We start from the raw sequence: 23,610 nt of genomic DNA on the forward strand, positions 1-23,610 counted from the left end.
ATGGCCTCGCCCTCTTTCACAGCTCTCTCAGCTCCGGCCGTGCACAGCAAACGGATGTGTTGGGACACAAACACGCCGCAATCTACATCCTACCGTCAATGGAACTCAGCTGGTGAAAGTGCAATAACAAATAAAACAACTTTTAAAAAGATTCAAAAGAAATCAAATACAACCTTGAGAAAGGGAAGTTTTAATCTGGTTTTTCAAGTCTTTTTAGCACGTTCCGTTGTTGTAACTAATCTTGGTAATCCTATTTAATCATATTAAGTCCCAATAAAATGGCTGTAAATCGATATAAGAGTGAATAAGATAAGAGGATTTTGTTTCATTTTTAGGGCAGTTAATTATGCCCGACTGGCTGGTGTGTTTCTTTCTTTTTGACAGGAATCCCTTGGACACGTTTTGTTCCCTTAATTACATCCCTGCCTAATTTATATCTCGCTTGTGTGTGGCAGCCTCGGGAGAATCTTGCATGATTGCACTAATTTATCGACAAAATGTGCAGAGGCACCGCACCTCGCTGAATTATCCACGGGTGATGCTAATTTATTTAACTCAAATTTAATTGAACTTACAGCTGGGTTAAAAAACAAATTTTTGATAATTTAATTACAATTAACAATGATTATTAAAATGAAGAATTTTACATATTTATTTTTGTCAAATATGTTTTTAGCGTTTTGTGATGAATTAGTTAAAATGTTATTAAATAGATTAAATATATTTTAAATGTATGTGTAAATTTTAACCATTAAAAATATATTAGTAAAATAGAATAAAATACATCGAAATGTTTATTTATAATGGATTATTTTAGTAATGTTTTGCATAAATTGATTACAATGTTAAAGTCTTTAAGCGTAAATGTAAAATTAAATTGACTAAGAGTTTGTGATCAAATTTAATAAAATTAATGTGTAAATATATTATCAGTTTATTTTAATTGTATTTTTATAAACAATTCTAATCACATTGGGCAAATTTTATTAAATCGTACCTTTAACTATTGCATATTTGATGTAAGTAAAAGAAAAAAAAAATTTCAACCACTTTCACCAGAATGTGTTTCATGAGCAAACGTGTAGATTGTTGCGTTTGTGTCCAAAGGTGCGCTTTGACGCTCCCAACGGAGGGTTGGTGTCGCTTTCAGGTGGAGCCGCAGACATACCCCGCATCCTCTCCCCAGTCGCTTTTTGGGTTGCTCGGGCTTCACTCTTTGTTCTTCTTCTCCCTCTTTTTATTCCATCCCTCGCTTGGGCTGTCGGCCAGACATCGTGGGCACGCTGCGGCCTGACGAGAAGGCTATTATGACCTATGTGTCCTGCTTCTATCACGCCTTCTCTGGCGCGCAAAAGGTACGCGCATCCAACACCCTTGAAGAGTGAGAGTTCCCATCATATAGAGCTTACGTGCACAGAGAATCCTCACATATTTGTAGTCGTTCATTTCTGAACTTGTTGAAAAGCAAGCTATGAACAAAAAATGTTTTCTTAGCAGTCGTCTAAACGGCAGCAATTGAGTTTCGCTGTGTTGATGGGAACAAACGCGCTTCTGTGCTTTAAATGCTGGCTCTTGTTTCTCTCTTTCTCAAAAAAAAAATGGTTGGTCCACCCTCACCTTCCTGAAGTCATTTTATTGTATTTTATATTTTACTAATATTTTTGAGAATTGAAGCCTGAAAAAATCATGGGTTTGTGTACTTATCATGGTTTTAAATTAATTTTTCGGTAGGCGCACCATCAGTCAGTCAAAGGTGATATCTCACTGTGCGGCGTTTGTTGGTTTCTTGCCAGAGTTCGTTCAAGGTTGCAAAGATGTTTACCAGACATTTGTAAACCGTTTTCCAAATCTCGAAGCAGTTTAAAAAAAAAAGAATTGTGACATGCACAACCACTCTAAAATAAATGTAAATACATATAAATAATTTGTAAATGAAGGATGAGACAAGTGCAGCAATAACAGCTTGAATTATATTTCAAAACACTACTAAATGGCCTCGTCTAATATATCATTTTCGCAACACCAACAGTCTGTCTTTTTAAGAAATAAAGCATAACAGCTTGAACCGTGTGAGTTATGAAGCTATTAAAAAAAAAACACTGACATCTGTTATTGCTTTGACTCCATCTGAAGAGCGTTTAAATTCATAAACAACATTGGCGTACTAACGTCAGTGAAAAGCAGTGGAATAGTGGCTCACATCTAAGCAATTTTTATTTGTATGCATTCAATTACAATATTAAGGATGCTAAATAGAATACATTTGATAAGAATAAAAAAATATATAAGCATCCGCCAATCAGAGATCGTCATATGTTCCACGAGGGAACTTGCAACGCTTCTAAACCTTGTTGAAAAATCTGAATATACACTATGTACGATGACGCCCTTCGCTATACAATCTCGAAATAAAGCAAATGTAAATGTTTAGTATGTGACTTTGGGAAGTGCGGATTTCTTTGAGAAACGTGTGTCAACATCTTTCCACTTTGCTTCACTTGCTGTTTAATTACACGTCTTTTGTTATTGTTTGTGTATTATCAGTTTTTTTCACGTATCAAAATAGTTTTGTTACTGGAACCTCAAAAATCGATTTACTCGAGTTCGGTATTAAATTTACTTGTCAAATGTGCTGTTTTTTTTGTATTCCTGCAGTCCAGTAGTTAATGTTGTACGACCCACTGGACTTCAGCACCTCTTGAACCCGATGTACTTGATGTATGGACCCATTTGAGCCGCATGGTGTTTTTTTTTTTTAAACACAGTGTTTGTGATTGAGGCACATGGAACTAACCGCCAGCAGCTTCTTGCATGTTGTAACATCCAAGCGAGGCTGCTGTTTTTTTTTTGTTTTTTTAACAGCAGTTTATTTTCACACTTTTCCCCCCTAAGTGGATTTTTTTTTCTCTTTTTGCAATGAAATTTCGCACCCAATCATTGCTCGTGTGTGTTCACGCCAATAACTTGAACGTGAAGAGTGGCCTCACACTTATGAGCACGTTTTATTTTATTTTTTGGGAACGAGCCATGGAATATGTAGCTGTTAAAACAAATAAATAATTAAGTAAAAATCGGTAAGCTATATACAATAGTTTGTCATAATAAAATCAGTCTTGTTTAGTGGTATTTATATTTTTGATTTAATATACTTAAAAATAGGCAATTTTGCAACATGTAACATTTATATTAGTAACAATTCAATCCATTTTTGCAACTATTATAATTACATTAGTGAATTAAGACATTTTTCTTGTAGATTTGAAGTGTAATGTATTTAATCAAATTTATTTAGCTTAATTATAATTGGTTGGCCAAACATAGTATAATATACAATTTTACTTAAACATTTAATATGTATGATTTAGTAAAATAACTAAAAGCTTCATGACATGTTTAACTTTTTTATTATTTTATTTATTTTGTTATTTTGGGGGTCATTATAGATTAATAAATAGTGAGAGTATTAACTGTATTTGTAACTTGAAATTAGTAGTATTTTTTTCGGCCGTTTATTATTGTAAAATTAATTTAAAGTGTTAATAAATTATACACTACACAACAACTTCAATACCCATTATTTAATTAGATAAATTAGTTAATTCACCATTTGTAGAGGGTGGGCAAATCGTCTACAAGAATGCATTTCTGGGTATTGCTAGCCCCTCTCACCAGCATGCGTGTGCTCCCCATAGGCTGAGACCGCAGCCAATCGCATCTGCAAAGTACTGGCGGTCAACCAGGAGAACGAGCACTTGATGCAGGAGTACGAGAAACTGGCCAGTGATGTAAGTACAAACAACGCAAGACTCGCCTGTCCTACATTATTCCTGTTGACGATTCCATCCTCGCCGCCCGCAGCTCTTGGAGTGGATCCGTCGCACCATTCCCTGGCTGGAGAACAGAAATCCAGAGAAGACCATGTCTGAGATGCAGCAGAAGCTGGAGGACTTCCGGGACTACCGCCGCGTCCACAAGCCCCCAAAGGTTCTTGTCCGCTTCCATGTGGACCGAACTGTTTAATTTTTTACAGCTGTTGTCTTTTCTCGACCACTGCTCTCTTTCACGCAACACAACGCGCAAATCAGAATTAGTGAACTAAACATCACTCGATAATCGCTCTGAATAATCTTTTTTTTTTTTAATTTATTTTTATTTTGTGGATTACAGCCATAATCATTCAGGATATATTTAACCGTCCAGCACGAAACCAACCGTCATGTAATCGTGTTTTGAGCTAGAGCCCCAAAAAGCATTGATGTGAAAAATTTTATTTAAATTTACATCATTACCAAAGAAAAGCAATACAATCCCTTGTGATGCAAACAAAACATCTTTGTTGCTAGGCAACGCTGCAAGGCCACTTTTGTTGGGTCAGAATTACTTTGAAATTCATGTGACACTTCCAAGGACAAAAATAGATCAGAAAATAAAATAATGATCATAAAACTTTACAAATTAAATCAGAAAATTAATTTTACAAAAGTAGCTATAAGAATATATGTAAGGTCAAAGGTCATGTTATGGGAAATAAGATTACATTTTATTTATTTGTGGTCAGTGCTCATATGTGTTGCTAAAAAATAGTTTTCACTTTGATCATGTTCTTCATTCTTCCAGCAACTTAATTCCCATCTTTAAAAAAAATTACTCATCTATGCATTATGTAGCCCACTGATGTTATATCATGGCCACAAAACATTTTCATGCTTTGATGCTTTGTTTAATTCTTTAATGTGCTTGAAATATGATTCAGGAGTCTGCTAGTCCACCTCTTTACTTGAGTTCTACCACTCACTGAACTGGTTCAAATTTGTTGCGTTCCTTCTAAGAAATACCAATGTTGGTCCCACAGGTGCAGGAGAAATGTCAGCTGGAGATCAACTTCAACACGCTGCAGACCAAACTGAGACTGGGTGGCAGACCTGCCTTCATGCCGTCAGAGGGGCACATGGTGGCTGTAAGTACACACACATTCAAATCACAAAACCTGGATGTAGTGTACTGGGAATTGTTCATGATTCCATCTCTGTCCCGCATATCGGCTATTTAGGATATCAACAGGGCGTGGCACACTCTGGAGGGGGCAGAGAAGGGCTACGAGGAGTGGCTCCTCAACGAGATACGACGTCTGGAAAGATTGGACCATCTGGCTGAGAAGTTCCGACAGAAGGCCTCCATCCACGAATCGTGGACTGACGGTAAATGCAAAGATACTCTACGCCGAAGCATCACAATAGTCGTCTATTCTTTGTCAAACAACTGTTTGGCACCATAATCATCGACTTTGAATCCATTTTAACCAAGTGGAAACGGGAAGTCATGTTGAGTTTTGGTTTTGAAGAACCCCTGAATGGCCAAATGAACTCATGGGTAGTCCTTTTGAACCCAAATGTTGGCTTACTTGTGTGTGTGTGTGTGTGACGTCTAGGCAAGGAGGCCATGCTGACTCAGAGAGACTATGAGACAGCCTCGCTGTCCGAGGTGAAGGCGCTGCTGCGTAAACACGAGGCCTTCGAGAGCGACCTGGCCGCCCATCAGGACCGAGTGGAGCAGATCGCAGCCATTGCGCAGGAGCTCAAGTATGTGAAGAACCAAAAAATGGTCAAGAAGTTCTATCGTAGAAACAGATTAGAATTTTTGAATTTGAGGTTTTCATTTCATCAAATTGCGTAATCAAAATTATGCAAAACAAAAGACGTCTGAGAATTTATCTTAAGGCCGTAACTCTCGGCCCTACTATCTAAACTATGTTTCTATTTTTGTCACGTTAAGCATCCCATGTTGTCTTGCAGTGAGCTGGACTACTACGACGCCCCCAATGTCAACGCTCGCTGCCAGAAAATCTGCGTGCAGTGGGACAGCCTTGGAGAACTCACCCAGAGCCGCAGGGAGTCGCTTCAGGTTCGACATCGGCGACGTGCTCATGAGAATCTACAGTATGTGAAGATCTTTTGGACTCACACGTTTACCCGCTTTTTTTTTTTTTTTTTTTCCAGAAAACTGAGAAACTGCTGGAGTCCATCGATGAGCTTTACCTGGAGTACGCCAAACGGGCAGCGCCCTTCAACAACTGGATGGAGGGGGCCATGGAGGACCTACAGGACATGTTTATCGTCCACAACATCGAAGAGATCCAGGTAGGCGTCAAGAACTGGACAGAGAGGACAAAACGCACAGTGGATGCTAAAATAACGGAGCTTTTGCTCCCTCAGAGTTTGATCCGTGCCCACGAGCAGTTCAAGTCCACCCTGCCTGACGCCAACAAGGAGCGCGAGGCCATCCAGGCCATCCACAGTGAGGTGCAGAAGATCGCTCAGCACAATGGCATCAAGCTGAGTGGAACCAACCAGTACACCACCATCACGCCACAGAGCATCGACAGCAAGTGGGATCAGGTAAAGTTTGTAGCGTAAATGATCACATCCGGTGGATTAAGAGAGCAGGTGTTTGTGTTGAAACTAAGCGTCAACGTGTTTATCAATTGACTTGAGGCATACCCTGGTGTAACCGGTGAAAACATGTAAACCTGACTTATACAGGTGGAAAAGTAGAAATCCGGCGTCTTTTGCTATTGTTAATTCCATTTTATGTCAAGATGTGAAGTCTGATGACGTTGCGCTCAAGAGTTTATAAATGTGTGTTTGTGTGTGTCTGCAGGCAGAGAAGCTGGTGCCTCAGCGTGACCGGGCCCTGCAGGAGGAGCTCCGCAAGCAGCAGTCCCACGACAACCTGAGACGCAACTTTGCCGAGCAAGCCAACGTGGTCGGACCCTGGATACAAAACAAGATGGAGGTACTGAAAACGCTCATATGCCAGAATGGTTGCCAAATTGCATTTCATCACATGGAAATGTTGCACGGACAGGAAATCGGCACGATATCCATCGAGATGATCGGCACGCTGGAGGACCAGCTGACCAACCTGAAGGAGTACGAGCGCAGCATCGTTGACTACAAGCCCAACATCGACCAGCTGGAGGGCGTCCACAAGCTCATCCAGGAGGCCCTCATCTTTGACAACACGTACACGCCGTACTCCATGGAGGTACCAACACATGCCTTGTGTGGGTCTGGAACTCCGTCAGACATTTGCTGAGACGTGTGTCCTCCCGCAGCACATCCGAGTGGGCTGGGAGCAGCTGCTCACCACCATCGCCAGGACTATCAACGAGATCGAGAACCAGATCTTGACGCGTGACGCCAAGGGCATCAGCCAGGAGGAGCTGTACGAGTACCGTGCCTCCTTCAACCACTTTGACAAGGTCAGGCATGCAAACTCAGACCGCGCAGCTTCGATATGTGTCGTTTAATTGTAGAAGTCAACACGATTAGAAATAATATGCAGTAAAAAAAAAAAAAAAACATGGAACACACTGACACACAATGTCTCTCGCCAGTTAGTTGACAATGACCACAATAGAAAGAAACGACGAGTTAATAAAAGTTGGGTGAGATTCACGTGCATGCCCACGTTTAGACCATAGGAGGAGCCAAGCGAGTGAGTACCACTTGTTCATGTCTGTGGATGTCACTCAGGACAGTAGTTGGAAGGTTTTCATGGCTTGATTATTTAGCCCACAGGGGGACGAGTTGTGATGGGTAAATGAAGCTTCAAATCTGCTTCATGAACCAGTTGTAGTATTTTTTGACTCCAATAGATGGCACTCTCTGATCAACATTGGGCTGACTCGGCATTTTTAAAACCCTTTATTTAAACCAACAGTGCCATCTAGAGGACTCCAAAATGCAACAACTGTTTCATGAAGCAAATTTGAAGCTTCATTTTCCCATCACTAGGGACGAGGACGCACCACTCGTGGTTCCTGCTTGACTGTAAATGATGCGCATGGGGTGTCGCTCATACGTCCCCACAATGTCTGTCTTTTGTGTCACTTGTCTCATAGCATTTTTTTTGTTAGTCCTTTTGACATAAAATATTTGATTCTGTGTGAACATTTGTTTGATCAACCATCCTTGTCTGTCTCCCGTTTGTCGCATCATCACCCCCGCATGGTCCATCCCACCGCCCGTCTCCTCTCATCCCGTGGTTGCGATTTTGGTTGGGTCCTGGTGTGTGACGCGGTGCTTTGTCATTGGCTGTCATTGGCCCGCCTCAGGACCACAGCGGGGCCCTCATGGCCGAGGAGTTCAAGGCGTGTTTGATCAGTTTGGGCTACGACGTGGAGAACGACAAGCAGGTAGGAACCCCTGTACCGGTGGGGGGAAGCCATAGCGGAAGTCAGGGAAGCTGACACCAGTGCCAGTCAGATTGACGTGCTTTTAATTTTACCTGGCTCTAGATTCAGCTCATCAAAAACTCCCTCAACTTTGAAGCCAGGTGTAAATAAATAAGAGTTGTGAATAAGCCGATACCAGGTGTAAAGGCGTTCACGGCAATGCAGTTATAAATGTGCCGATACCAGCTGTAACCGTGTCGATACACTGAAACTGGTTGTAAACGTGCACTTCAACGAGATTATCGTAATCGGAATATCTGAAGTCTCTGACTGGTCAGTGCCGGGTTGGTTTTCCTGCTTCCGAGGCTCCTCAGGATGAAGGCCATCAAGCTTGAAGATGTTGCGTCCCCGTGTGTCCACCAGGGGTCTCTGTTGCTTTGTACAGGTGTTGTCGGGCTGCCCTCCAGTCACTTTTCATGTTGCTCTCAACATTGACTCTTTTTATCTTTTTTCCTCTTCCCTCGCTTCCCCAAACACGATTCCCCCTTTCTCTTTTTCTACGTCTGCCATTCCTGTCGCTTCTCTACTGTAAATTTCCTACCCGGCTGGCCCACCCACAGAAGCGTTCGGGACAGATGGTGGCAGAGGATTACCGGGCTCTGCTCATTTCTACAGGAAACAGCCTGGTACTGATGCCAATGCTGGCTTGAGCGCCACTCTCTTCGGGGTGTCTGCAGGTCCAATAATTGGAGCGTTACATTCTGATGGTTAACTTGCTAAGTGGTTGGTGGCAAATTTCGCTTTTCAACCTATAAATTACTCTGGAGTCTAAATCGCGCCAGTGACAAATGCATCATGAGAAGAAAGTTTGTTTAAATATTTTTTATTTTGTGCGTAAATGCACCTGTTGACGTGTACAGTCGAGGTGTAAATGTGTTTGAGCTGTTTATTGGAAGCGATCACCTGCAGGCACCTTGCTGGCATTTCTCACTCTGCTTGTCATTTTCTGTTTCTAGCACAGTGAACCTTAAAGCATTTGTCTTGGATGAGCTAGCAAACGTTTCATGCGTCTTGTGTTGTGTTCTCAAGCTGGAGACATTTCCATCTTCATGTGTGTGTCTGTATCACGTTGAAGTGTCTTCCAGGTTAACCGCTTCTTTTTGTGGTCCATCAGGGCGACGCAGAGTTTGCCCGCATCATGGGCATTGTGGACCCCAACAATACGGGCACCGTCACCTTCCAGGCCTTCATCGACTTTATGTCTCGGGAGACAACGGACACGGACACCGCAGACCAGGTCATCGCCTCCTTCAAGATTCTGGCTGCGGATAAGGTGAGTTTTTTTTTGTTTGTTTGCTCACTTGCAGATTTTGAAATTGCTCATAGCTTATTTTATTTCTCTGGATTTTATAATTATCGTTTTTTCCACACCATTATTACTGCCTTCTTGGGTACCATTAAGCGCAAGCCAGAAGGAAAAAGTAAAGAAATAAAGTTTGGTCATTTATTTCACAATTAAAAAAAGAACTGGATCACGCTACTGCACATATAAGATGTACATCGTTGGCTAATTTGATGTAGCCTCGCACCTCGTGAGAATGAATTGTAGACAAACGTAGACCGATCCACTAGTGCACTTTTTTTCAATCGTTTAAATGAACAAACGTTAGCAGGCTTAAAGGCTTACCTGAGTTAACAACAGCCAACTACATTCTCTTTCGCTATGACAAACTCACCAGGCCTTTTTGAGGCCGCAAGCATTTTAAGTCACAGATACTACAGAGTATGAGGTTGGTGAACTCAAGTGGGCAAAACTTACACCTCGTATGCATATTTTGTGTTGGTATTACACACAAAGATTTGAAATTGATATAAAAGATCAAATGAATATGCCGTTGCTACTTTGCGCTTTCATCCTAACTTTTCCCTGTTCCTGTCCAGAACTTCATCACTGCCGACGAGCTCAGGCGGGAGCTGCCACCCGACCAGGCTGAGTACTGCATCGCAAGGATGGCGCCCTATAGGGGGCCCGACGCCGCCCCCGGCGCCCTCGACTACATGTCCTTCTCCACCGCCCTGTACGGCGAGAGTGACCTGTAAGGAGCGGGGACAGAATGTGGCGGGATGGAACGGGGAGGGTCAAGGGGAAACGGAGGGGGGTTAAGTCAGGAAGTAAGTCGACTGCGAGGTGCCGCCCCCACGTGTGCCGGTTTGGAAGTGTTTGAGCGTGTCGAGTGAAGTGTAGTTTATGGAGAGGCGTTTATTCCAAATCCTTGATATCCAGATGAAGGTCCATTTACTAGTATGCACTTTGTCCTCTCTCCTAAGACCATTCAGCGCACTAGTAGAATGATTGTGTTGTTCTAGTAACTTTTTTTTTCAGTACAGTGCCACTTTAGGCTTATTTCTCAAACCTTGCAAGTAAATTATGCAAAGCTGTCGAGCTTTTCTTTAGTCTCCTTTTTTCATCTTAAGGTCTATTTACTAGTACACTATTTGCCCTCATTAGTGAGACAATTAAGTGCACTAGGAAAAGGACTGGGCACACTAGTATGATGACTGCCCTGTTTTATTTTTTTCCCCTCAACTATTAGAGACCAATTTTGCCTACAACATCAACATTAAACCATACACGTAAACTATGGAACTTCATTAGAGCATTTAGTCGATATCCTTGAGATCTGTGTGCTAGTAAGACAATTTGATGCACTAGTAGAACAAATACAGCACACTAGTGGAATAACTTAGATTTTTATTTTTTTTTTATTGTTTTCTCGCTTCTATTAGGACCACGTTTGGCCTACCGTACTAGTAAACAGTGGAAAGTAGTTCATGTATTTGCTAGCTGGATATCTGGCTTAATGTCTACCGTCTAGTAAAACAATTCAGGGCACTAGTCATGTGACTCTTACTATAATGTTTTTTTCCACTGACAGGACAGCATACTACTAGTACCATCATGTTACTTGTGCACCCGTTGACATGTTGCCGACTTGTCTGCAGAAAGCTTAGTTAGAGCACCTTCTCGTCTTACTAGTCAGGACTATGTGCATACTAGTACCCACACGTCCTAGAAAGCATTTATTTGATATCCTTGAAATCCAGCATAAAAATTAGTCCAAGTTGAAGGGAAGTCGTTCTACTAGTACGCTGAATGGTCTTCCTAGTGAGGACAAATAACTACTGGCACCTTCAGATGGGTATCAGCGATGTGGGATAAACGCTCCAACGGCTTCCAATAGTAGTTAGATTTTGGGGGGGTGGGAGGGTAAGGGTAAGGCGCTTGTTAACTTCACCCTCTCTGCCTTTTTTGTTTTGGGGGGGGGGGACTACTCTTGATACTTATGCTAAATTTATTTTATTATCATTTTGGGGAGAAGGGTCCAAGGGTTCCGAAGGAGGGGCGTGGGTGGGTTGGGGGGGGGGGGGGGGGGTTGTCACATGACTGCCGATGTTTGTGTATTAGATCAAAGAGTTATATGCTGAGGCGTCTGCATTGGTTTGAAAGGGAGGGGTGGAATTGTTGCTTTTTATTTTTTGTTTTTTTTTCCGAGGTGGGGTGGATCAACAAGAAATGATAACATATTTACCCACAATTCTCTATGTTGCTGGATAAGGTGACCTATTCTTTTTGCCCTTTCTTTTCTTGATTTCCCAGAGTGGAGGGTGCTGTCAGGGCACAGTAAATATTTGCTTCTTTGACTAATGGCAAAAAACAGAAACAAAAAGAACACATTTTGACCAATCAGTAATTGCCTTTTTTTTTAACCAATCCGTGCAAAATGTTGCAATTTCTCCCTGGTCTGTGTCCTCAGCACCGTCTTCTCTTTTTCCTCTTTTTCGAATTCCTCTCTTCCTCCTCATTCTCACCTGTCTTTGCCAACCAAAATTGACCAAAAGGAAATAAAAAACAAATCTATGCAATACTAATTGGGGGAGGAAAAAAAATCTAAATTGATATCAGATTTGCTTTTTTTTTTCTTTTTCTTTTGTTTGTTAGCTTGTTTGTTTTTTTCAAAAGGGGGGCACATATTCGGGGAGGGGAAAGACAGGAAGTCACGTACAAAAAGACTCCAGGACCAAAAGCTTCTCTCTCTCTCTCTCTCTCTCTCTCTCTCTCTCTTCTTGCTTTTTTTATTTTTATTTTTTCTCCGCCTGGCAGGAGAGAAATGAACTCTGGAAATTTTGATTTTTTTTTTCCTTTTTTTGTACTCTAATAATAATAAGGAACCTTATCTGCTGTACTGGAAACTGCAAAAAGGCCTTTTTTTCCTGTCTAACCAAGATGATGATGATGATGATGAGTGACGCTTATCAAGCACACATAAAGTTTCCTTACAAAAAATGTATCTGAGTTTTTTTATTTTTTTTTAAATACCTGCTACCATTTAGTCATTAGTCTCTTGTACACTGTCTATACTTCATGCTTGCAATTAAATACTTCACCTACCTGCCCCGGAATGCGCCAAAGGTTCCAGGTCCTACCTGGTACTAAAAAGATTCAAAACATTTCAGTGTCATCTAGTTTAGATTGTTCAAGATCTGATGCCAAGAATCATTAAATTGTAATAAATTGTCTTATACCATTATTATTACAATTATCACTAAACATTTTAACATTTAAAAATGTTCCTGGTGCTTTATTAACTCATTCAATCCATAAGACGTATACATAAGTTTTCATAACTGTCGTCCCTGCCTCCCAAAGATGTATTTACACGTCTTAGCCTTTTTTTTTTTTTTTTTGCATCATAGCTCCGCATGTTTTTTTTATCTTTAGAACACAATATTCTGTAGGCCTTGCAAAATCCAGAAAAAAAACCGCTGAGGTGTTTCCTCTTGTGAAAATGGCACAGGTAGTACCAAGTATCATCTTATCCTCTCCTGAATGGTTCAACCACCCAAGACAGATTGTCCAAAAGCATTTCTAGCTTTCCTAATAAATCTCCCAAGCATTGATGAGCTGCCCACCGGTGAGGGCCTGATATAGATTCTTTAAAATGATATTGACATGAATTATAGATGAGTGTTTGGATGTATGGCGTTGTGCAGCACATTGCATTCTGGGATTAATCTATAATTCATACCGAACATTTCCTCTCCTCTTGCGCCATCCCTTGGGATGTCCCCAATTGACTTTTTCACACGTTTACAAAATGGATTTGAGTTTTGAACTTGGTGTGCAAGCAAGTCGTGTTTATTGTATCCATATTACATTGCTTTTGACAGGTTTTTAAGAAGTTGCCTAATTTTGACACTAGATACAATTAATCTGTGGCTTAAACATTTGGAGCTCTTGGAGCGTCCACGCCCCCTTAACACTGCAAACCTGTAACAAGTAGTTTGATATTTTGTAATAGTGCGCTGTGTTTTTCTTTTTTTTATCGGATTCATCAATAAATCAAAAGAAAAATGGCAGATGAATCGATGATTAAAATTTTGAGTGAGCAGCTCTAAACTTAAAAAAATGTGTCGCAAATCCAATATGGTCTCACTCATGGATGATGGAGTTGGAATCGGCAGCATGAAACCCTGATCGTAATGCCCCCTAAATTGGACATAAATCACTTTTTATTATTAGCTAAAAAATATTTTACTGATTTTTAAATACACACCGACTGCAAGTTTGAAATTTAAATTAACTCAATTATTAAATCTGGGTTAATTATTTTTAATATTCACCCAACATACCAAACATTTTTTAAATTTGTATTATTTTTGATAAAATAAACTTTAAAAAAAACAAAAAAAAAACAACATTTTTTACTATAACAAAATTACATGCTCTTTTTTTAAGGTACATTTTTTAACGAACCTTTTTTAAATATTGTGTTTTTATCAAATACAGTTAAACCTTTTTTCCCAAATTAAAATAAAGCTGGGATGGGTTTTCCAGTCCACTCCTTCCACACTGCTGAAAGTTGCCAAAAACGTCCAGCACGCACTTTTTGTGTTATTCCTTCATGTGTTCTATTTGTGTTGTTTAAAAAGAACAATTTGGGTTCTGTTGGTGGGCCTTGCCCAGGTTCCTCTGCACTCCACTCTGTAACATTTTTTGTTCTCCCAAGTGTATTGACAATGACAGAAAGTCGCGGTGCCGTACAGTGGGAAGGAAAGAAGTTTATTTCCAGCTTGTCTTGTGTTTATTCTCATTGGAGGACATTTCAGTCCATATTTGGATGCCGCAGGAAGTGGACGCTGACGTGTTTGCTAAAGAGACACAGAGCAGAACCTCGTAAGTGTTTTTACCACTTGACCACAGAAACTTGTTGATCACCTTTCTTTGTGTGCCCTTTCTCTCTCTTTCTGCCCAAATTGGGAGTCCATTATCTCCTTCGCATCATGCGTTGACCTTTGACCTCCCTCTTTTCACCTTGTTTTCCAAAATAGGACAGCATCCAATTCTTTACCTTTTCTCTCTCGCCTCATTTCCTTTCCTTTTCTCCTTCTTTTTCTTCCAAGTTGTCTTTCTTTCTACATTTTCTTTTCTTCAACTCCTTATCGCTTTCCTCTCCTCATTTAACTTCACCTTTCGCCTCATATTACTTTGTACCCCATCTCCTTTTACTTTCCATGTCGTCTTCCTTGCAAACAAAGCCCCTTTAACTTCCACCTTATCTCCTTCCTTCTCTCCTCTTTCCTTTTCTTCCACTTTTTCCTCTCCTCCCCACTTGCCTCCTCAATGGATGCACTTGCTTGTAAAAAAAAAAAACTCACCCCCCCAGCATTCAACCCCACGAGGACACGCGCACTCAGCCTATGCGTGTGCGTGTGCATGAAAAGAGAGAGAGGGGGGAAAAAAGAGAGGGGAGGGGAGTGCCGGTCGGGCCGAGGCGGGACGTGCTGGAGATGATGATGATGCTGCCCTTCCTCAGTGGTGGTGCACATGTCGTCGGGTGCACATCCTCCTGCGCCTTCTTCATCACCATCATCATCATCATCCTCCTAACCATCACCTTCACTCGGAGAACACAAGGTAAGAAGAACACGTTTGGTTTTCCTCACATGTGTTGCTCGTCGCTCGTTAGCGTGTGTACGTGTGTGTGCGTGCGCGTGTACGCCGCGTGGGCTCGAGTGCGCGAGCCCACAATGTCAGAATGAAGCGCGTCAGCAAAACGAAGCTTCCAGTAGCTCCTCCACGCATGATGACATGCATGCGTTCCCAAAGTTGTTCTCGGGAGCGGCGCCACACACGCACTTCTCCCGACGGGAACGCGCACGCTCCAGCGTCAGTGCCGCGCCGCCTTTTTTTTTTTCTTTTTAATTCATAAGGAAGCCGTAAAAGTTAATGAGACGCCAACTGATTTGCATATTGACCACAGGAGCAGCGTTGTAAATCAAATGCCGCATAACACGATTTGGTTCACGTTTCCTATGCAAATAAATCAATTGCCGCACTGACAAACACTTTCTATAAATCTTTAGATAAACGGACAGCTGTGCGCATGCGCGTTATATTCGTGCATGAGCCTGCAATTTGTTTTCTAGTTGATGTGAGAAATCAATAAAATACTTACGATAGTTCAAGACAGTAATGCGATTACCAAAACCGTTTCAGTGTGAGAAAATGTCCGCTCACAGTGGGGAAGTTCATTGACTCAACTGCAGATCGGAGAAGGCTAAATTCGTAGGAATGTTAGCGGTATGATTACAATAGTTTATTTTGGGGACTAGTATAGACACTGGGAGAGAAAGCTAGCTTGGCTATGTGCTGCTGGTTTGGTTAGCAACAGAGCTGGCGAATAGTCCTTGACTTTCCCTCAAACACTCTCATTCATTCACTAAAATAATTGCACCAACTTCGTCAACAGTGTCTATAAAATCGCATGATGAAATTTGAAATTTTTTTAATGATAGAAAAAGTGAGATGTTTTTCTCAGGTGCATAACTTACCCTCAATTAATTGGGACACTGAGAATGGGTATTTGATTGTGAGGAAAGCTGACAGTGGAGAAGTAGATGTTTTTGTGGTCTTTTAAAGCAGCTATTTGGTGTTTATTTTTTTAAGTGAATTACGCTAGTGATGGGTAAATGAAGCTTCAAATCTGCTTCATGAACCAGTTGTAGTATTTTTGGACTCCTATAGATGGCACTCTCTGATCAACATTGGCCTGACTAGTCATTTTTTTTTCAACCCTTTATTCAAACCAACAGTTCCATCCAGAGGACTCAAAAATACAACAACTGTTTCATGAAGCAAATTTGAAGGTTCATTTTCCCATCACTACACTACGCACCCTTGAGTAGTTGGGAAACAACATTTTTATTCCTCCACATTTTGTATTGGAGAACGTGCTAGAGTGGAGCATTAGCATTTTTCATGGTCATAATTTAGGGGAAGTGTTTATTTTGTGTATGATGCACCCTGTAAATAATTGTGTTTTAGGACATCTATTTGAGGCAGGGCCACTATTTGAGTAGTTATGGTGACAAATCATAGAAATAAACACAATTCCAATCTTTGTGTGACTTAATTGAGAAGCAAATTTGTTTAGTATGGGCTTGAACTACGGTGGCTCCAATGGGTCATAAAGTCTCAATGCTGTTTCTGGTGCGCCCACTGCAGCTTCGATCACACAAATTAAAAAAAAAAAATTCTGCCAAATTATTTTTTTCTGTATGAATCCATAATTTAGTGGCTTTGCCGACAAATGTGTGGACTTTATTGGGTCAGCGCTGTGCAAGTGAAGCGAACACGTAAGAGAACTGAAAAGGACGAGGAAGAGGAGATCCTTGCAGCAGGGCTTCCCTGCGCAGCGTTTCCCTCCCCCTTCCTTTTTCTCTGCAGCTTTCTGGGGCTTCCCTCGTTTGGTGTTTGTGGTGTTTCATCCATGATGTGGCTAACCCCTTTCCTTCCTCCCTTCCTTGCTTCCTTCCTTCCTTGCCTGTCCACCGTAAAGCAGAACGCTGCGTATTAATGAAGTGCGCCGCCCGTTTGCTGTGGTGACTGATGACTTGTCAAACGTGCTTATGCAGCTTTTTGTGCCACTCCTTCATGACTCCTCCCTCCCTTTTCTCCTCTTATCCCTCATCGGCCTCTCCTCCTTCAAATGCTCGCCCCCTCCCCTCATCTTTCCCACTTCCTTGTCAAGTCCACCTTCCATTCTTCCCTCCTCTCGCTCTCCTTCCTGCATCCTGCTTCATTTTTCCTCCCGTGGCTGACACATTTTCCGCCGTCAAAACATGGCTGCTGTGTTCATGCCTCCTTTTGCTCCTTCACTCCTAACTACACCTCCTCCGCCTCCTCCTGTAACACATTCTTGCATCATTAGTCTCACCATGTCATCCGCTTCTCCGATCAACACTTCCTTGCCTCCTCCTAACGACACCTCATTTCCTTGATTCCAAATCTAAACCTTCCTCCCTCCACCTCCTTTTTGCCTCCTCCTCTCATAACTCCACCTCCTTGTTTCCTCCTCCTCTCATAATGAAACTAATTTCTCCATCACCCTAACCACACCCACTCTCTTTCTGAACGACTCCTTCCTACCGTGTCATCCTTCTGAGCTCTTCTCTTAACTGTGCCTCCTTCTTGCCTTCTCCTCCTCTCTTAACGTCGTCTCTCTCTTTGCTTCGTCATCTTAACACCTCCTGGTCTCTGTCTTAACGACAAATTCCTACCTCCTGTTCCTCTTCTCACACCTTCTCCCTCCTCCATTCACCTCCTCTTTTGGCTACACCTCCTCATCTCCTCCTGCTCTCCTCAAACTACACCCTTGATGTCTCTCATTGTTTAGGTGAGTCTGAACTACATCTTTTGTCCTCTCCCTCTTTTAGCACCTCCTTGCCTCCTTAATCCATCTCCAACATCGAACCACACCTTTTCTCCCCATCTTTGCGTATTAACTACGCCTTTTCCTTCCTTTTGTAATTACACACAAGCCGAGCCTCCTCCTCCTCCTCATCCTAATTACATCTCTGTGCCTCCTTATTCTAACGACACCAGTTTCCCTCCTTTCCTCATAATTACACACTCCAAGGGTCCTCTTCTTCCCTCCCTCTTCCATTCTTCCATCACTACCTCTTCCCATCCAATAACAACACCCTCCTGCCTTCTCCGATGGCTCTCGGGGGGTGGGGATTCTCGGCGGACTGTTTCCACTCGCTGCCACTCACCCGCAGCCGCTCGTCACACTTTTTAATTAGGCTAATGAATGCTGTGATTCGAGAGGGTGCAAAAAATCACGACTGCTGCTCATATCATCGCAGTCCTGGGGATGGATTCAATCCGGCAGATGGGTGCCGACGCGCTAGATCCGAGGCCTTCTTGCAGAAAAGTTGATGACTCCCTTGAAAAACAAAAAGAGGAATTAATATGCATGAAGGGGGAGGGTGTGATACAGCGAGGAGGAGACAAGGAGGTGTGGAGGCGCTTACACTCATACCTCGGGGCAATTTAGAGTGTCCAATCAACCTGCCATGCATGTTTTTGGAATGTGGGAGGAAACCGGAGTACCCGGAGAAAACCCACCCAGGCACGGGGAGAACATGCAAACTCCACACAGGATGGCCGGAGCCGGATTCGAACCCACAACCTCTGCACTGTGAGCCTTTAATAAAATGTAAAACTACGTTTTGTGGCTTCTGGCCTTACATGAGACGCGGAAGACTGGCATGACCTTCTGTTTCGGGTTTTCCCTTGACCAGGAATGCGACTGTGTGTTGACTTTGCACCCTCCCTTTGCTCTCTTCCCCACCTCCTGATTCTAAATGCACTCCATGCCTCCTCATCCTCACCTCCCAACAATATCTCATTGCTTCCTCTTTCCTAACAACATCTCAATACGTCCTCCTCTCCTTACCACACTTCCTCCCTCCTCCCTCCTCCTCTCATAACGACACCTCCTTGCCAGCTTCAATTCACATTTGTCCACTTTGCCATCACATCTTTTTCAAAGCCAAAGAACAAAGCAAAACTGCCTTGCGGAGTCGTCTGATGCTCGCTATGCTGAAGTCTCGAGAGAATTGGCGTGTGTGTGTGTGTGTGCGCGCAGTCCATTCTATTCTTTTTGGTCTCGTGACCAGGACCTGGCTCCCGCTTTTATTCCTCCATTTATTGAATTTGCATGCATAGACTGGTCGCCCTTTGACCGGCCTCCACTCTGCCACTTGCGCAAGCTCGCCCGTCGGTGGTGCATATGAATGAGGGGCTTCATTTCCTGTGTGTTTCTTGCCCACTCCTCGACCGAATGCCGCTCAATACTTACACGGGATTCCGCTCACAAGTGTCGCATTGAAGGCGCTCATGCTCCTTTTGGCCTTCTCCTTTTCCTTCCTTCACTTCTTTTAATCCCTGATTTCTTCTTACCTCATTTTCCTTCATCTACGTACATACCTACATAACTCCTTCCTTCCCTTAGATCATCCTTCCTTCCTTCCCTTCTGCCTGGGTCCTTCATTTCTTCTCACCCCTTCCTTCTTTCTCCATTCCTTCCGTTATTCATTTGCCGCTTCCCTCCCGTCGTGCCTCTGCTTTACTTTATATCCCTTCTTTTCTGAATTTGGTTATTCCTTTCCCCGCTTTTTCTGCCTTCATTCTTCCTTCCCTCTTCATTGCGTCCTTCATTTTGCCATTCATTAATCCCCCATGCCTCCTACCAACTTTCTTCCCTTTCTTCACGTTCCTTCTTTCATCCATATTTCCCTATAACTTCTATCTTTTCTTAGTCCTTTCTGCCTTCCCTGTCCATCCTTTCATCATTTCCTTCTTCCCTTATTTTCCTGCCATCCTGATTCCTTCCTTCCTTCCTACCTGTCTTTCTTTCTTCCTTCCTTCCTTCCTTCCCCCTATCAATTATTTTTCAGTTCATCCTTCAATTTTTCCTTCCTTCCTTCCCCCATCTTTAATTCTTCAATTCACCTTTCAATCTTTCCATCAATTCTTCCTTTCTTCTGTAATTACATCAATCCATCCATTATCCGAACCGCTTATTCTCACGAGGATCGCGGGCATGTTGGAGCCTATCCCAGCTACATGAGACAAATATAGGGACAGAGGCCGGCTAGACCCGCCCCTTATTGCAATTGGCCAATGGTAGCAGGCCACGTCTGGCTGGGCTCTTTTGATTCAATGGCAGCAATTAACTTAAAAACCTAACACACGGGCAAGTGTGATAGGGAAAAAAAGACAAACGGAGCAAGATGTGCGTCACCCATCGAACAGCGGCTACAGGCACATCTGCTCGATATAAGCAGAGCATCTCATTATGAATACGACAGCAAGAAATAAAGAAAGGAGTGAGTAAAGGTAGAAGGAACTGAAGGAAGGGAAGAAGGACCATAATTTTGTTTCATATCTTACTTCATTTTTTTTTCTTTTTTATTGCACCACCCAGGAACTTTAACATATTGTGATTGGCATTGAAGCGTTTAGCCTCACATTTAACGCTTCTAATGTGACACGCGCACACCCACACCCAGGTCCGCTTCCATTTTCCCAACCATGACACCACCTGTCCCTGTTGGCTCTTGCCTCACTGTGTATGCGCACGCATGCACGCGTGGGTGTGCGTGTTTGTGTTTGCCAGTCTGAACGTGTGTGTGTGTTGTTGCTCCCGCCCACGTCTTCCTCTCCCGGTGTCCTGAGACTTGAGCGCGTGGGCAGCAGATTAAAGTGAAGACGGTGCGCCGGCACAAAACCTATTAACATGCAACCGGGAAACCCAACAGCGGCGCGGCAGATCATACGACAGTGAAGTGGAGTAGCGCCATGTCGAGGAATGCGTGTTGTGACGAATACTCACAACTAACCACCGCTTAGAGCGCTGTTGAATTTGGATGACGACTTGCACACAGCCCATGGCGCCAACCTTGCCGCCAACCTTGCCACCCCAAAAAATATATATCCCTTCAAGGCTCATACTTAGCGGTTTACACGAGCCTATATATACACTGCTGTCATATTCAGCCGAACCGGGGAAGGGTAAACTTCTCCGTCCAAAGTTTTGACATCATGCTGTTAAGTGCAAAGAGACCGTTGATGTTTTTTGTCGCAGTGATGGGAAAATGAAGCTTCAAATTTGCTTCATGAAACAGGTGTTGTATTTTTGTTTCCTCTAGATGGCACTGTTGGTTTAAATAAAGGTTTTAAAAAATAGCAAGTCAGTGTGCTCTCAGCCCAATGTTGATCCGAGAGTGCCATCTACTGGAGTCCAATAATACTACAACTGGTTCATGAAGCACATTTGAAGCTTCGTTTACCAATCACTACTGCTTGGCCTTATTGTACTGAGGTGACATCCGTCATTTCTTTCTGTAAACGTGATGGAAAGCGTTTATCGGTCAAGCAGCAATCACATGGTGACATGTGGGCGGGGCTGACATCATCTCGCTGCCATCCAAGACGAAGCCAGCGAATGTTTTCTGCTTCAGTGCAGGTTGTTGCAACGTATCATCTCTCTAACCTCTGATTTGATGGCGACTTTGCCTCCTGTGTGTGCGCGTGTGCGTGTGCGTGTGTGTGTGTGGGTGTGTGCGTGTCTGTGTGTGTTGATGTTACACATGCTTACTCACATTGTATACCTTGTGACCTTCATTTATTTGGCCCTGGGCAGCAGCACATCATCAGCAGCAGCTGTGTCTTTTTAATGAATTGGGAAATGGGAATATTGGCAATTGGTAGGTTGCGCTAAATTGCATCCTAACGAGATGTTTCGACACTGTGCCAAAGAGTAAGAACGCGATCCATCTTGATCTGCTTTTCTGTGGAAGACTTAAGGTTACGTGTCTTAATAAATTGAAGCGTGGGCGCCTAATTAAAGTAAAATATTACGAATAAAAAATTGTGACAATTGCAAAAAAATATTTTTTAAATAAATCCTAAATACCAAAATGAAAGAATTTCTTAAATATTTTTATTTCTAATTAAAGTAAATAAAATAAAACATTTAATATAAAATACTTTTAAATAAATAAATAAATGAGACTTAAGGCTCGTAATGTTAGCATGAGCTGTGTTAGCGTCTGATGAGCACATACTCGATTGCTCGGTGAAGTTGTTGACACGCAAGGGGTTGTCTCTGCTGCATGCGCCACATGCACTGATCCACTACTTTAACTGACAAGGTGTAATTCGTGACTTGGTGATGAACGGCCACCAAAGAGGCGTGATTCAATGAAGTCTGAGGTTGGCTTTAATTTCCAGATCGGAGAGTTTGCCTGAGACGTGAATTCCACAGAGATCCATTTGGAAAATACGTCACACTTTAAACGTGATACGAACGAACTCGTGGATCCAGATGTTTGACTGATCCTCGCCAGTGACGTGTGCGCGGCTCATCTACGAGCTACTTTGAAGGAGCATGTGACAATCATCGCCCACCGTCAGCTGCAGTGAAAAGTCTCAAAATATGCGACATGATTTTTTTCACCTTCCCGTATAAACCTCGGAAGTGTGAAAATGAAAATATGCTTCATATCTGGCAGAATGTGCACACGGATCCAGAGTCCTGTAGCTGCTTCAGTGACACAAAAAAAAAAAATGTGCAGCTGCGGACCTTCTCTAATTCAAGCACAAGGGAGAATCAGCCCCTAAAATGGCATCACTGAGTAACCCTTTCGTTGTCGCAACGCCCTAGCCCCGCCCCTGCATGGTACCCTGTTAACAAAATATGCACTCCGCATTTGCATAAGACAAAAGCAATCCCGAATACTTTCAAGTCTTGTATCTCTTTTCTGGACTTTTTATTAAGACGCCTGGGAATTAGATTTTTTTTTTTTAATTTATAGTTTGCTTCCTTTAAGATCAAACTTGTATTTTAAGATTGAATATGTCCTAATCTTTGATCCTGTAAGCACACGCTGTGAGTGTGTATGCCGATTATTGTCCTGTGAACCCCAGATGATTCTTGTGAGTGTTATTGTGCCGCCATATGGCGATGGCAAACTATTCTATGAGAGGGGCTTAAGATGTATATTCAAGTATAAGTGACTTATATAAGATGCCTTTAGCCTCCATCCGTGCAATTGTTGTTGACATTGTGTGTGTGGGGGGGGCGTGGGGGAGTGTGTGCGTGTGTGTAGGGGTGTGCGTGTGCGTATGTGTGTGCGTGCGCGCGTGCGCGTGATCATTGTCTTGTCAAGTTGTCAGACGTTGCCGCACACTGGGAGCCTCTGGCAGTTATTGCGTAATAACGAGCGCGTTTTATCATCACGTGACTCGCGATGAAAAACGGAAGTGTAGTTTGAAGCACTTTTATCCACAGTTGAGCCTCAGTGCTGATCCAGTGAACCATTGGCGAGATTGTTGCGCCTTGGCGGAGGTCCGACTGCAGTTTGTCACCGATGACATGATGTCTTTAGTTGTGTGAGGAGAGGACAATTGATCGGGAAGCCAACCGGAGAGGTGCACTCGATGTGGTCGTGCGCGTGTCTGTTACACGCTGATAACGCTCATTAGCATGAGCTTGCTATCAGCAACCGCAGCCGCCGCGGTG

At 42.7% G+C, this 23,610-nt stretch overlaps 2 protein-coding genes across 7 annotated transcripts in view; both read left to right on the top strand.

Annotated features, from left to right (window-relative positions):
- actn4 (actinin, alpha 4) overlaps positions 1-11,426 on the top strand; it is a 38,789-nt gene extending 27,363 nt beyond the window's left edge. Inside the window, exons 8-22 of one of the 5 annotated variants that reach the window (XM_088300055.1) lie at positions 1,270-1,355; positions 3,693-3,785; positions 3,859-3,984; positions 4,853-4,957; positions 5,051-5,198; positions 5,429-5,579; positions 5,793-5,901; positions 5,997-6,137; positions 6,213-6,395; positions 6,658-6,792; positions 6,865-7,044; positions 7,115-7,261; positions 8,797-8,862; positions 9,351-9,509; positions 10,118-11,426. In XM_088300055.1, the coding sequence (XP_088156181.1) occupies positions 1,270-1,355; positions 3,693-3,785; positions 3,859-3,984; positions 4,853-4,957; positions 5,051-5,198; positions 5,429-5,579; positions 5,793-5,901; positions 5,997-6,137; positions 6,213-6,395; positions 6,658-6,792; positions 6,865-7,044; positions 7,115-7,261; positions 8,797-8,862; positions 9,351-9,509; positions 10,118-10,276 (1,988 nt within the window). In that variant the 3' untranslated portion in view covers positions 10,277-11,426. Of the gene's footprint in view, positions 1-1,269; positions 1,356-3,692; positions 3,786-3,858; positions 3,985-4,852; positions 4,958-5,050; positions 5,199-5,428; positions 5,580-5,792; positions 5,902-5,996; positions 6,138-6,212; positions 6,396-6,657; positions 6,793-6,864; positions 7,045-7,114; positions 7,262-8,116; positions 8,198-8,796; positions 8,863-9,350; positions 9,510-10,117 lie in introns of all 5 variants that reach the window. The other 4 variants (XM_088300056.1, XM_088300053.1, XM_088300054.1 and 1 more) reach the window with 4 other exon arrangements.
- Positions 11,427-15,018: 3,592 nt separating this feature from the next.
- Positions 15,019-23,610, top strand: part of slc8a2b (solute carrier family 8 member 2b) — a 47,189-nt gene continuing 38,597 nt past the window's right edge. The window contains exon 1 of one of the 2 annotated variants that reach the window (XM_088300326.1): positions 15,019-15,152. The gene's annotated coding sequence lies outside the window, so the exon portion shown is untranslated. The remainder of the gene's footprint in view (positions 15,153-23,610) is intronic. The other variant, XM_088300327.1, reaches the window with a different exon arrangement.

This window comes from Idiotropiscis lumnitzeri, chromosome 7, assembly GCF_059441095.1.
Source record: "Idiotropiscis lumnitzeri isolate Australia: NSW breed Sydney's pygmy pipehorse chromosome 7, RoL_Ilum_1.0, whole genome shotgun sequence".
NCBI classification, from domain to species: Eukaryota; Metazoa; Chordata; class Actinopteri; order Syngnathiformes; family Syngnathidae; genus Idiotropiscis; species Idiotropiscis lumnitzeri.